At 49.4% G+C, this 14,406-nt stretch overlaps 1 protein-coding gene across 3 annotated transcripts in view; it reads left to right on the forward strand.

Moving 5' to 3' along the window:
- Positions 1 to 14,406, forward strand: part of WDR73 (WD repeat domain 73) — a 17,569-nt gene continuing 3,163 nt past the window's right edge. Inside the window, exons 1-10 of one of the 3 annotated variants that reach the window (XM_060293809.2) lie at positions 1 to 243; positions 548 to 703; positions 874 to 1,045; positions 2,947 to 3,172; positions 3,707 to 3,774; positions 4,083 to 4,171; positions 6,307 to 6,395; positions 7,027 to 7,091; positions 13,001 to 13,165; positions 13,499 to 13,858. In XM_060293809.2, coding sequence (XP_060149792.1) covers positions 3,132 to 3,172; positions 3,707 to 3,774; positions 4,083 to 4,171; positions 6,307 to 6,395; positions 7,027 to 7,091; positions 13,001 to 13,165; positions 13,499 to 13,858 — 877 coding nt within the window. In that variant the 5' untranslated portion in view covers positions 1 to 243; positions 548 to 703; positions 874 to 1,045; positions 2,947 to 3,131. The other 2 variants (XM_030878556.3, XM_060293808.1) reach the window with 2 other exon arrangements.

Consider the following 14,406-nt stretch of genomic DNA (forward strand, 5'->3'; position numbering starts at 1 on the left):
TAAAAGGAGGGAAGGCGCGCGTCAGGGACCTGAGCCGTGGCTAAGTGCACCTGAACTGAGGCGCGGCCGGCACACAGCCATGACCCTGCGGGCGCGGGGCGCGAGGTGCTCGGCTGCTCGGAGGCCTTCTGCTCTTCGCTCTGCTCGCTGCCGGCGCCGCCCCGTTTAGCTGGGATCTCCCGGAGCCCCGCAGCCGGGCCAGCAAGATCCGAGTGCACCCGCGGGGCAATCTCTGGGCCACCGGTAAGTCTTCGCGGTACAGGCAAGCGCCCCTCACCCTGCTCTGACCCCATTTTCCTTCTCTGGCCTCTCCTCAGCCATGGACACTAGTGTCCAGGCTAGAGGGGACCCTGGAACTCATCTAACAGATGGGGAACTTGAGACCCAGACCCAATGACGGTTAAATCACTCACCCAGCCAGTTTAAAGCAGAGCTGGGGCTGGATCCTAAATCTACCTGCCAGCCCGCCGTGCCCCTTCTCTTAGACAAGACTTTACTGAATCTTCTAACCTCTGGTGTGTCTTCTCTCTGCACCTCCACCTTCCAGACACCTCTTGTTCTCCACTTCCTTCTCTGCCGTTCCCGTCCCTCTTCTAAGCAGACAGCACAACTGGCAGAGTTTCTTCCTGGCCCTGGGGCATCCCACCCTCCTTCCAGCTGTGCCGTCCCCTCCACACCATCTACCTGCTCAGGAAAAGCTGAGGTACAGGCTTTGCTACCACCCGCGGTCTTTGTAGCTCCTGGTGACGAGGAGGAGGAAGGTTGTGTATCTTCCTGCCATGAGAACTGAAAAGTGAGAGAGATGGGGAGCTTTCCCACTGGGATAGGATCCTTGCTCCCTGACTTCCTTGTGCCTCGGCACCTCCTTTCTAGGTCACTTCATGGGCAAGAAGAGTCTGGAGCCCCCAGCCCATCCCTATTGGGGACAGCTCCCCACATCTCCCTGAGGGACCAGAGACTGCAGCTGAGTCATGATCTGCTCAGGATCCTCCTGCAAAAGAAAGCTCTGGGCATGAGCCTCAGCGGCCCAGCACCTCACACCCAGGTGAGCCAGGCCCGGGAGAGGCTCAGCCAGGGCTGCCCCTGGATCCAGCATTGGGCTTACGGTGTGAGTGCCCAGCCAGGGTGTGATAGGCCCACCCAAGAAAGTCAGCGATTCTAGGCTCTCCCTGTGATCTAGAGCTCAAACGGAGAGGATTCTGAAGAAAGAAAGCTGACCTTCCCAGCAAACCCCATGGAACAAAAAGTAAGGGAAGACGTTCCCCTCACCCATTGCCCAGTCTAAAGTCACAGCCTGGGATTATCCAGCAGGACCTTCCCCTACCTCCACCCCAGTCTACACAGACTTGCCCCACCCCAGCTGTCCACCTTTGCTGTGCCCTGTATGTGCCTGTTGGGACCCTGAGGCTCAGAGAAGGGATGAAAAGAGTTAGTCAGCAGCTAACACAGAGTCTAGACCTTGTTCACCTTGACCAGTGCTCTTCCCAGTCTCTCGTCTGCCTCAGTGACCAGTGGCAGGGTTTCTCAACGCCAGCACTTGATATTCTGGGCTGGACAATTCTCTGTTGTGGGAGTTGTCCTGTGCATTGTAGGACGCTTAGCTGTGTCCCTCGTCTCTATCCACTAGAGTATGGATAGATACTGTTAGGACAACCAAAAATGCCTCCAGACATTGCCAGAGGTCCTCTGGGGAGGGGACAGGGGAGGGAGCCAAAATCACCCTGGGTTGTAAACCACTGACCTATGGGGTTCAAGGCCCCAGAGTTGAAGCCAAGCCAGCTTTCATCTCCAGCCTGGCAGAGGGGCAACTCCTCCATTCTCTGTCCCTGGCGCTGTCCCCATCCCACACCACCTTCCCTGGTACTTCGTTGCTATGTGAAGAAGGCAGTGTAATGTGGTAGAATGGGGGCTCTGGTGACAGCATGCTGGGTTCATAAGCTAGCTACTTAGTAGCTGTGTGACCTTAGAAATGTCATTTAACCTCTCCAAGCCTCATCTTCTTCATCCATAAAATGGGAACAGTAGTGCCCCTCTCCTCTTAAATGAGACCATTTGTGTCACATGCTGAGCATGATGCCTAATGCATAGAAAGCACTTAGTAAACAGGAGCTGTTGCCAGTCTGTGAGCTTCCTGGCAGCACCAGTGGCTGACTTAACTTTGTGTCCCCCACCATGCCTAGCATATAATATGTACATCTTGAAAGAAGGGAGGGGCATTCCCTACAAAAGGTTCATCCCCAGCCCCATGGGGAACTAAGATCCCACATGCCGCGCAGTGTGGCCAAAAAAAAAAAAAAAAAGAACCACCAGCCTCTGGAGACCTCAGATGTAAGGGCCAGGTGCTCGGGCTGGCTGAGTCTGAAGGCAGACAATGTCCCCTCCGGGGCCACTGGTCTCGAAGGCCTGAAACATGAAGACCAACTAGAGAATCTCAGAGGAAGCAGTACTTAGCCCTAGGGGGTGGGACTTCAGAAGTGAGGTCTTGGGCAGAGCTGGAGGTGGGGGAGTAAAAACACTGTCCGGCCCAGGGCCAGGCATGGTACTTGGACTTTACTTCTATGATCTCCTTTGACTGTCATGACCACTCTGTGAGGTTGAGGCTGTTATTCTGAGAAAACCACTACCCTGACCCCTCCCAGGCCCTTCAGGGAGAAAGGCACTGGGGGCCTGCCCCTGCCTACCTCTGTGGATGCCTAGCACTTAGGAATGGCAGGATGCCCCTATCTTATCGTATAAGATATCCTAAATATTGCATGGACATACTTAAACGAAAAAAATTATTCGTTGTTCATCTAAAATTGGAATTTAACCGGGCGTCCTGTATTTTATCTGGCCTTTTCCTCTGATCTGCAAATACCCGGTCATAAAACGAGGGTGTATTTGGTCCCTCAGGCCCCGCCCGGAACTGACATCCTGGGAATCCCTGAATTTTCGTCTTGTTTCCAGGAGAGTTTATCCGGAGAATCCCGGACATAGCTAGCTAAGGGTACCGCAGGTCCGCTGCGGCGCTAAGGGACCTCTAAGGCCCCGCCCCCGCGTCAGACCAGGCCGCGCCCCACTCCTCGCGAGAGGGCCGCTCTTGCCCAGGAAGGTTCAGAGGCGGAAGTGGAGTACCGGAAGCGACAGTTGCCATGGAGCCCGCGGAGGACTGGCTGGTGGAATCCTTGCGCTTGTAAATCGTGTGGGCTTGGGACGTGGAATCCGGGTCTGGAGCTGGCTTGGGGGCGGACGGGCGCGGCATGGAGCACGCAGGAAACCCGCGGCATGTGGGGCGGGACCTGTACGGAGGACTCTGCCTGGGCCTCGACTCCCGCAGCTGGGAAATGGCACCTTCCTGTGTGCGCAAATTGTGTGAAGTACTAGTAGGGGCAGTGCTTGTGGAGGATAATAATAACATAAGTGACTATTTATTTTGCGCCAGGCTCTGGGTTAAACCTTAAACAAAGATTATCTCGATTCCTCACGTCAACCTTGGGAAGTCTGAGTACTCTAGGAGTTCCATTTTACAGATGAGGACGAGACTCAGGGAAACTGTGATTGGCCTGCCCCCAGTCACACAGGGGATGAAATGTGTAACAAGGCTTGATCCCAGTTCTGCCTGATTCCAGAGCCTGGGCCCCCAACTGCCGAACCATGCTAACATCTCAGGTTCTTTAACAGCTGTAAAGTGCAATGCATTGTGTGATGTTGTGTCTCTATCATGCAGGTACCAGGATTTCCATGCATTCGACCTCTCGGGAGCCACTCGAGTCCTTGAATGGATTGGTGACAAAGGTGATGTGCCCTGCCTGGCCCTGAAGAACCACTCCTCAAGCTGGAACTCAGGAGCTCAGCCCAGAGGGACCCAGCCCTTCTTCTGGGAGCTTGAGGGCCTCTTGGTCACTTGTAGCAATTTCATGCCCCATCAGCATTATATTTCTCTTATGAAGATCTAGATCTCTTCCATGCCTCAGTACAAGGCTGCATACCAATGGCAGAAGAGTTTGTCTTTGCTTTGGGAGATTTGGCAGAGTGTCTGGACCCAGCTGTGGTCCAGAATCTTTCTAGCACTTTGTCACAGCTTATTCTGCTTCTTTTTCCAGGAATCTTGGTTGCTGGCTATGAAAGCCTGAAAAAAAATGAGATTCTTCATCTGATATTACCTCTCAGACTTTCTGTAAAAGAAAACCAGGTAACTTGAAATATTTATGCTGAGTATATGTGTCTACTTCTACTCATTTATTAAATCTTTATGGAGCTCCTATTGTCTACTAAATATTGTCCTGGATACTAGAAAGAGAAAAACTGTAAGCTCTGGGCCTGCCCTTATAGTCTAATAAAGGGAGGCAAATGTGCACAGAGGTAGGTTGTACAGAAAATCCTGTGATTTACAGAGGGCTCCTAGAGCAAGAAGTCAATTATACTTTATCAAGAATAGATTTAGGGGGAATTCCCTGGTGGTCCAGTGGTTAAGACGTCACACTTCCACTGCAGGGGGCCCGGGTTCGATCCCTGGTCGGGGAACCAAGATCCCATAAGCCGTGCCACACGGCCGGAAAAAAAAAAAGTTTAGGGAGCAATTAGAGTATGAAGGGTGGTTGAAACCTTAGAATGGTTAAGATCACCTAGGATGAATGTGTAGTATATAAAGAATAAGAGGAGAAGATGGCTAAAGACAGAACATCAGGGAGAACACTTAAGAAATGAGTAGAAAGGGGCTTCCCTGGTGGTGCAGTGGTTGAGAGTCCGCCTGCCAATGCAGGGGACACGGGTTCGTGCCCCGATCCGGGAAGATCCCACATGCCGCGGAGCGGCTGGGCCTGTGAGCCATGGCCGCTGAGCCTGCGTGTCCGGAGCCTGTGTTCCGCAACGGGAGAGGCCACAACAGGGAGAGGCCACAACAGGGAGAGGCCACAACAGGGAGAGGCCACAACAGTGAGAGGCCTGCGTACTGCAAAAAAAAAAAATAAATAAAAAAAAAATAAAAAGAAATGGATGGGTAGAGGAAGATGATGAAGCCACAAGGAGTACTGAGAAAGAATAGTCTTTGAAGTAGGAGGAGTCTCAGAAAAGGCCAGTGATCCAGAAGCCAAGAGATAAGAATGTGTCACGAAGAGTTGATAGCTGCCTAATGTTACTATAAAATCACTCAGGCTCATTGGCTAGATCAGTCCTGCCTTTATTGCCCTTGGGTAAATTTCCTTCCTAATGTTCTTGATCTTCCTCATCCCTACCCCTCAAGCTGAGTCAGGAGCTCACCAAAATTGAGCCTTGATGAGAGACCTGATTTACCTCCTGCCTCACCCCTGGCTTTCCCTCTGTTCTCTTGTGGCCACCTCCTCTTCCCCTGCCTCTGGTTCCTCACGTGGAGATAGTAGAGTCTAGTGGCTAAGAGCATGGCCTTCGGTTAGACAGACTTGGGTTCAGATGTATAACGTAACCCCTGTGACCTTAGAAAAGTTGCTTAAGCTCCCTATGCCTTGGCTTTGTCATTTTAGAACAGGGATAATTATACTGCCCAGGTCATATAAACAGGGTGGCTGACACAGTGAGCACTGGATAATTGGCAGTTGTATTTTTTTAATTAATTATTTTATTTATTTATTTGGCCGCATTGGGTCTTTGGTGCTGCACAGGCTTTCTCTAGTTGTGGTGAGCGGGGGCTACTCTTCGTTGCTGCTTGTGGGCTTCTCATTGCGGTGGCTTCTCTTGTTGCGGAGCACGGGCTCTAGAATGCGGGCTGCAGTAGTTGTGGCTCGCAGGCTCTAGAGCACAGGCTCAGTAGTTGTGGTGCACAGGCTTAGTTGCTCTGCAGCATGTGCAATCTTCCCGGACCAGGGCTCGAACCCATGTCCCCTGCATTGGCAGGCGGATTCTTAACCACTAGCAGGTGGATTCTTAACCACTGAACCACCAAGGAAGTCCTGGCAGTTGTATTTTTATTGCTGGAAGAACCCACCTAACTTCCAGTGCGAGGTGTGGGGAGGAATGGGGCTGTGTTAGTTGGCTGATACATTCCACCTTTCTCTGTTAAGCCTCTGTGACTCCTCTAAGAAGGCTTGGAATATAACACTTGTGCTGTGGTGAAAGGTTAGAAGAAAGGTTTTGGATGTGCAGGAAAGAAAGGAAGCTATCTGTGTGAGCAGCTGAGACCAATATTTGCAAATAACAGCACCCTGAGGCCCTGCCCAGAGAAGCATCATTGCCACCTGAGCGGCTTCCATGGCTTCCTGCCAGGCTGGGATATGGCTCCTTACTTAGAACTTGTCTGAAACGTTCCTTTGGAGAGCGGTCCCCTATCTGACTGGCCACCCCTTTGTATTTTAGGGCTTATTCCCTGAAAGAGATTTCAAGGTACGCCATGGAGGATTTTCAGACAGGTCTGTCTTTGATCTGAAGTATGTGCCAGATACCAGGTATGGTCAGCTCTGTTACCCAGACCTTCCATTCAGGATGGAGTGGCTGGAACTTTAGGGGTATCCTGTATCTTTATCACCACCCCTCCCCATCCCACCTCAGCACAGGGGCACATGGGAGGGCATGTGCACACACAGATCTGGAATACAAAGAAACCAGTGCTCGGTGGCTTTACGGTCCCTCACAGACCTCTTGACTATGGTAACCCACAGATTGCTGGCGTTGCTCTAGGGAATAGATATAAAGTAGAAGGGATGCTCTTAGCTTCTCAGAGAGCTGGTGGTGGGTAGTTGGGGCTAATAGCTCAGTTGGCAGAGGCCAGAGCCTCTGGGTGAGGCTTCTGTGTTCAGGCTCCCTGCTGGGTCCTCTAGCACACTTCATGCCACGTGGAAGCCAGGGCTCAGTCCCACAACTCTCTGTGAGCTGTGGACCTGTCCCTAAAGGGGAACAAGCCTGCTCCTCCTCTGTTAAATGAGGGTGACTGATCTTGATGCCCCCTCCCTGCGTAAGCTCTCCTGATACAGGGAGTGTAGGAATCCCAAGCTGAGTGGGCTGGAGAGGGAGAGGCTGAGGGCTGTATGGGTGAGCTCCCCACTGTCTGGGCTGAGATTTCTTATCCATCCTGAATAGGTTGCTGGTGACCAGTGGCCTTCCCGGTTGTTACCTACAGGTGTGGCAGGTTGCAGAGGACAGCGGTAAGTGACTTTGACTCGGCGGGGTTGGGTTTGTAGGAAAGCCTGTTATTCTCACACCCCCAATCCCTAATCTGAGCCAGTTAAGAAACAGACTCAGAGCCAGTGGGAATTAAAATGCGGTATCTACTGGGACTTCCCTGGCTGTCCAGTGATTAAGACTCTGTGCTTCCACTGCAGGGGGCACGGGTTCAGTCCCTGGTCGGGGAGCTAAGATCCCACATGCCACATGGTGTGGCCAAAAAAATTTTTTTTAAATGCAGTATCTACTTTAATGCAGCAAAGGTGAATTAGCAGCCACAGCAGTGCACACAAGCCCCAGGTGGAGCTTCCTATAGCTTGCTTCAGGAATTGAGTTTACCAGCCCAGCCAGAGGCAGAGCACCTGGTGAAGTTCGGGCCCCTCCCACCCCAGGCAGGGGCAGAGCAAAGGCAGCAGGGAGGTCACCTCTCACTGCAGGCATGCTGCTCTCAGGGAGGGAAAACAGTGAGTGAGCACAAGGCTGGGCTGACCAGTCTCCCACTCAGAGACATAGCTCTGCTGCCCAACAGGAACAGGAAAGTTGGGAAAGGCGCAGGAAGCGTTAGTCCTGTTCCTCTGGGAGTCGGGGGAGTTCCCTCATAGTATCCCCTCCAGCAGGAGGTTTGCGGTTCCCCTGTCAGGCAGGCACCGAAGCCTGCAGCCCTGATCCAGCCCCTGCCATCCCTCCTTGGGTTAGAGCATTGCTGACCAGCATGGAAGCGGGCCTCAGAGGCAAAGGCAGCCGCTCTTGGAACTGCCCCTTGGCTTGTGTGGTCCTCTGCCTCACTTGGATGCTTCCCAGAAACCGGTAGCAGCTGTTGGCTTCTCCCCAAGCTTCACTGCTGCAGGAATGTGGTTCTGGTCCTCATTTGGTTTTTGAGGTCACTGACCCTGTGGACTTTCCTTTGTTGTTTCTTCCTTGTCACTTGTCTTATGCTGTAGCTTCCAGGTGTGTGTATATACTTATTTGTAGTTATGATTGTTTATTTTTTCATAATTTTATTGAAAGTCACCCATTTTAAGTATACAGTTCAGTGATTTTTTTCTTTTTAGTAAATTTAACAAGTTGTGCAACTATAATCACTTTTAGGATATTTTCATGACCCCAGTAAGATCCATCATGCCAATTACGATTAACCCCCATGCGCACACCCTGCCCCAGGCAACCACTAATCTGCTTTCTGTCTCTATGATAGATTTGCCTTTTCTGGATATTTCATATCAATGGAATCATACAACATGTGGTCTCTTGTATCTGGCTTCGTTCACTGAGCATAGTACTTTTGAGGTCCACCCTGTCACACAATGTCATAACGTGTATCAGCAGTTTGTTCCTTTCTGTGGCTGAACAGTATTCCATTTATGGATGTATCACATTTGTCTATCTGTTCACCAGTTGATGGATCTGATTTTTGGTTATTAGGAATGATGCTGCTAAGAACATTCATGTACAAGTCTCTGTGGACCTATGTCTTCATATGTCTTGGATAGACATTAGGAATAAAATTGCTGGATCATGTGGTAAACTTATGTTTGATTTTTTTAAAATTTTTTTTTTGTTTGTTTGATTTTTTAAGAAACTCCCAAACTCTTTTCCAGAATGGCTTCATCATTTACATTCCCACCAGCAGTGTATGAGGGTTCCTGTTTCTCCATGTCCTCACCAACATTTGTTATTATCTGTCTTTTTTTTTTTTTTTTTCTTTTGTGGTATGCGGGCCTCTCACTGTTGTGGCCTCTCCCGTTGCGGAGCACAGGCTCCAGACGCGCAGGCCCAGCAGCCATGGCTCACGGGCCCAGCCTCTCCGCGGCACGTGGGATCTTCCCGGACCGGGGCACGAACCCGTGTCCCCTGCATCGGCAGGCAGACTCCCAACCACTGCGCCACCAGGGAAGCCCTATCTGTCTTTTTTATTAAAGCAGTCCTAATGGATGTGAAATTGTATATCATGTGGCTTTCATTTGCAATTCCTTAATGACTAATAATGTTGAGCATCTTTTTATATGCTTATTAGCCATTCATGTATCTTTGGTAAAATGCCTATTCAAATCTTCCTAAGGGTGTTTTGTTGTTATTTTTTTCCCCCTTAGCAGGCTGAGATAACATGCTGTCACAGGGCCTTTGATATGCCAGTTTCACTGTACATTTTAATAGATACTTGTTCGGATTAATTAACAATCTATAAGATGTAACAGTAATATTAATGAGTGTATATTATATTCCAGTCACTGTACTAATCACTTTCCATGTGTGATCTCATTAAATTCTCATAAGTCTGAGAACAAACTCTTTCCCAGAGAGGCTAACTTGTTCAGAGTCACAAAGATGGTTGCAGAACCAAGACTTAAATGTAGTCTGACTTCAAAGTCTGCTTATAACTCTGCCTGGTGGTAACTATAGTTAGATAATAATAATTGATCTCAGTATAGTATGTAGGGGCTCTGAAAAAAAGGTCATAGGGTATTTACTGACTGGCAACATAGTCTGTGCCACCATTTTGCTTAGATCTGGTTCCTGGAAGTAAGATCTACTTATGAAAGGGCACATAATAATAATAATAATTATAACAGTAATAATAATTATTATTATAATAATTATAATTATAATATATATAATCATAATATATATTATATAATATATAATGTATAATATATATTATATATTATATATAATATAATATATAATATTATAATTATAATTATTATTATTATTATTACTGTTATTTGTAGCAGTAGCTAACATTTCATCATTTAGTCGTTATTCATTGTGTGCTTCCGGTGTGTCAAGCATTGGGCAAGTTTCTGGGGATATAACAGCAAGCACTCACATAGATGTTCCTTGCTTTCTTGGTGCTTATATTTTATGAAATATTTTGCCCAGTTTTTGATTGGCTGTTTTGTCTTTATTGACTTGTGAGAGTTCTTTGTACATTCTAGATACATGTTATTTATCAGATATATGTTTTGCTAATATTTTCTCCCTGTCTTTTCATTTTCTTAATAGTGTCCTTTGAAGCATAAAAGTTTTAAATTTTGATGAGGTCCGTTTTAATAATAAAACAGTGTTATATCTAAGAAATCTTTACTTAATCCATAGATTTTCCCCAGTGTTTTTTCCAAAAGTTTTATTGTTTTAGCTCCAACATTTAAGTCTGTGATCTCTTTAGAGTTAACTTTTGTGTATGGTAGGTATGAGGGAGGGGTCTAAGTTCATCTTTTTGCGTATGAATGTCTGGTTGTCCCAGCACCATTTGTCAAAAAGCCTGGCCTTTCTCCACTGACCTGCCTTGGTGCCTTTGGTGAAAATCAGTTGATTGTGAATATAAGGATTTATTTCTGGACTCTCCGTTCGGTTCCAGTGATCTCTATGTCTACCCTTATGTCAGTAACTTATAGTTGTTTTTTATCTTTCCCTAAAAATAGGCTGCGTGGGGCAGCAATGGTTTAAAGATGAGGGGGGCGCCTTGGAGCTCTTTTGTCCTGACGGTGCCTGGGGTACCAGATGCCGTATAGAACCTGTAGCCCCAGGCCCAGGAGAGCTAGGCCCAAGGAGACTTGCTCTGACACTCATACGAGAGTAGGAAATCAGATAGTTACCTTCCCCTGGATATTAGTGCAGAATATTCCAGAATCTGGGGAAGGCTGGCCAGCTGTTTTCCTAGACGCCTAAAAATGTAGCATTATCTTGGTGAATTTTCCAAGGTCCAGGTTTGACCCACAGCTTTGGTATCTCAGAAACCTGATTCTGTCAGCACACCCAGAACAAATCTAATCTGTTATTAGGGGCAGACACGCTCACCAGACTCACAGGACTGCTGTATAAACCAGAACGCAGATTTATTAGTTTATAATGAAAAAATAAGTGTCCCTAAAAGTGGAATATTCCAGATCCTTATTCTTTTCCTATAGAAGACCTAACCTAGTCAAAGCCTGCATGGTAAACATAACCATAACAAGAGGAATCAGCTCCGAGGCTTCCAAATGGTGTTTTCATAAGCTCTCTTAGGCAGAGGGTATAGAACTTGTGAAGGCTTGGCTCTCCAGGCCCCTGGAGGGAGGGCCTGTGGCCTCTCCTCTCAGCTCTGGGGCTGAGAAGTCCACTGAGAAGGTCTTTAGGTGGAGACATACCTAACAGCCTCAGCTGAATGTCTCCCGAGCAGCCTCTACTTTGAAGTTAACTTCAGTCTGGAGTGGCTCTCTCTGCCGTGGACGGGGCCCCAGCATTTTCTTTGCCGTTGTGGCAGAACAGCCCCCTCTCATGGGCACCACTTTTCCTTTAGACGTGGTAAAACGTTAGCTCAGTATTGCAGGTGTGGAGCCATTCTGACTCCTTAAGGAGTGTGCGCACTGCAGCTCCGACCCGTTCTGTTGGTTTAATCTTCAGACAGCCTTCTTTCTTTTATTGCCCAGTTCTTGGAGGTGCCTCACTGCATCTTTTGCTTTGATTTTGTAGTAGTTTTTCTTTTCATTTGGCTAGTTGGTGTGGATTTCCTAAAGGGGGCATTTTAACACTGACAAGAGAGGGGATGAGGAGGAACCTGCATTGCTTTCCTGTTGTGACTACGGAGCACAACTCTCCAGTCAGGAGCTCTGAAGCCTTTGTTTTCTACGGCATCTTTGAAATAGGTCTTTGCAGGCTGTCCCTTGACCTCCTCCTTCCCCGCCGTCAGGGGACAAATCACACCTGAGAACCAGCCCTGGCTCAGAGCAGCAGGTACTGGGGAATCTGTTCCAGGCTCCTAAGTCTTTGGAAAGGGAAAAGGGAGCCGCTTAAGTGGGGCCCGGGGGAGTGAGGCAAGCTGTGCTGGGCTGGTTTGAATCGCAGCCTCACTGGTACTCCCCGGAGACACACAGTCCTGAGGCTCAGCTGTTGTGTCTGCTCCGAACTCCGCGGCTCCTAGGGTAGAGCAGTTATGTTCAGCAAGTCTAGACAAAGTGCACTGAGAGTCTGTGGTTTGGGGAGCAGGACCCAAGGGGCCTCTGCATCCTAGCCCAGCCTGGCCACACCTTCTGTGACTCCTTGTATGTGAACTGTCTCCAGGGAACTGACTGCCACGTGCTCGCTTGATAAGCCGCGTTAGTGTTCCTTCTCTCATCCATCTCTTCCTCATCCTCTTACCTATCCTCTAGAATTTAAAAATACATAGATCTCCATTTTCTTCAGAGAATGTGAAACCAAACAGTGAGCTCCCTCTTGGAGCAAGAAAATATAAAATGGAAAATATGCATCTCCCTTTAAGTAGTTTGTACAGCAAACTACTTGTTCTGAACTATGTTATAAATGGAGAATGCAGAGATGGGAACCTGTCTGCTGTCGAAGCAGACTGAGGTGAACAAAGCTAAAATTTGATTTAACCTGAGGGCAAGTATGTCTTTTTAACGTTCAGTGTAAAAAAGATGTGGACTTTCTTGCCCTGTTTATGTTTGAAGACAAAGACATCTGTGTTATAACCTTGACCTGTTAGGATTCGGCCAATTGCTTGAGGTCATGGGACATGTTTTTGAAGAAATAATATTACTTCATGGACTCCGTTCCTGTTATTTCCAGTTAAGGGGTAAATAACATCATCGGCGTGTGCTCTCCTTTTCTCTTCCTTTATTTGTTCTCTGCAAAACTATAAAAAGCCAGAACTGCTGGGGAGGTTTTGAGATGGCTGCTATGATTCATTATCTCCCATTTGCAAAACAGTTCATAAGACAAATTACAGAGAAACTACAGTGCTTCTGACAGTTTCCAAAAAGTAAACACAACGCACAGTGATGATGTCTCCACATCCTCTCTCACCAGCCGTGAGGCCCTGTCTCCCCTGACCTTCTGGCAGGCCTTCACCATGGAATGTTTCAAACCTGCATTAACATTCTGGACTTCAGCCACTTCCGTCTTCCCCCAGATGTCATTAAGGCCGTCAGCACCATTGATGTGCACGAGAAGGAGGGGCGTCTCTGGCCCAGGATGGCCATCTTCTCGTCGGCGGCGCCCGGAGTCCTCCACGGGGCCAGGCTCAGCAGTCTGAAGGTGGTGGATCTGGAATCACAGAAGACCACCTACAGCTCAGGTACCGCAGCCCCTTGCCGGCTCCTACCAGCCCCACCCAGCCACGCTGGAAACCGAATCCAACCCTGTGTGCCAGCTGCTGGGGAAACGAGATGAGTGAGAGGCAGGGCCAGGCCTCGGGGGCCCCTGTTCTGGGGCTGGGGAAGGCAGTCCCGGGACCGGCACCCAACCAGCCAGGCAGACCGTGTGAGATGAGAAGGCGGCAGGATGTGGTTCACTCGGCGGGGGGCTGGTGGGGAGCTGCCCAGAGGAAGGGGCTTGGACCAGCCAACGGCGCCAAACCACTGGACCCATTTGACTGCAGCCACTTTTCTCCTCTCGCCCCGCTGTCCAGGTGTCAGTGACGACGAGTTGCTGAGTAGCCTGCAGGTCCTGGACGCAGACACCTTTGCCTTCTGCTGCACCTCGGGCCGCCTGGGGCTTGTCGACACCCGCCAGAAGTGGACCCCGTCAGAGAACCTCAGGCCCGGCTCTGGGTCCGCTGGAGGGAGGTGGTGTGCAGAAGCTGGGGGCCGGGGCCCTGGGCCCAGCATTGCCAGCCTTGGCTCGGACGGGCAGCTCTGTCTTCTTGACCCCCGGGATCTCTGCCAGCCGGTGAGCTTGGTCCAGTGCCCAGTGTCCATGCCTAGCCCTGACCCAGAGCTGCTGCGAGTGACTTGGGCTCCAGGCCTGGACAACTGCTTGGCCATTTCAGGTACGCTGAGAGGATTTTGTGTCTGTCACTTGATCTCTGTCTTCCGGGGACTCTTGGGTACTCAGGAAGGAGCCCGTAGTCCTGTAGTAAATCTGGCCCCAGAAGTTAAGGTTGCTCACAGAAAAGCTCCATATTAGCTCTCCAGGTTCTTTAGTGGTGGCCCTTCCACATCCTGGCTACCAGACTTCCCCACGCTGGTAGCAGGCCTTTCCTGTCGCAGCAGGAATTCAGTTCTGAGGTTGGTGGAGAGGCTGCGGATGGTAAGACACTAGGACAGCCACGGGCTGCACCAGGGAGAGGCGATAGGGTCTCAGCGGTGCCGCTCAGTCTACTCGCTTTTAGAACTACAGCAAGCTAGCTAGGTCAGCAGGCTCCTGGGTCTGGCCCGGCAGTATCTAGTTGAATGAGGGTGTGTAATGAGGTATCTGAAAGCCGATGGAAGGATCTTCTGACGGGGGGAGAGGTTGAAAGAATAGTTGAGAGAGCAGGAGAGGGTCATTGGTCACGGCAGGATCCAGAAAGAGCAGAAGAGCAGAACCAGGCTTGGG

Source organism: Globicephala melas, chromosome 2 (assembly GCF_963455315.2).
Source record: "Globicephala melas chromosome 2, mGloMel1.2, whole genome shotgun sequence".
NCBI lineage: Eukaryota > Metazoa > Chordata > Mammalia > Artiodactyla > Delphinidae > Globicephala > Globicephala melas.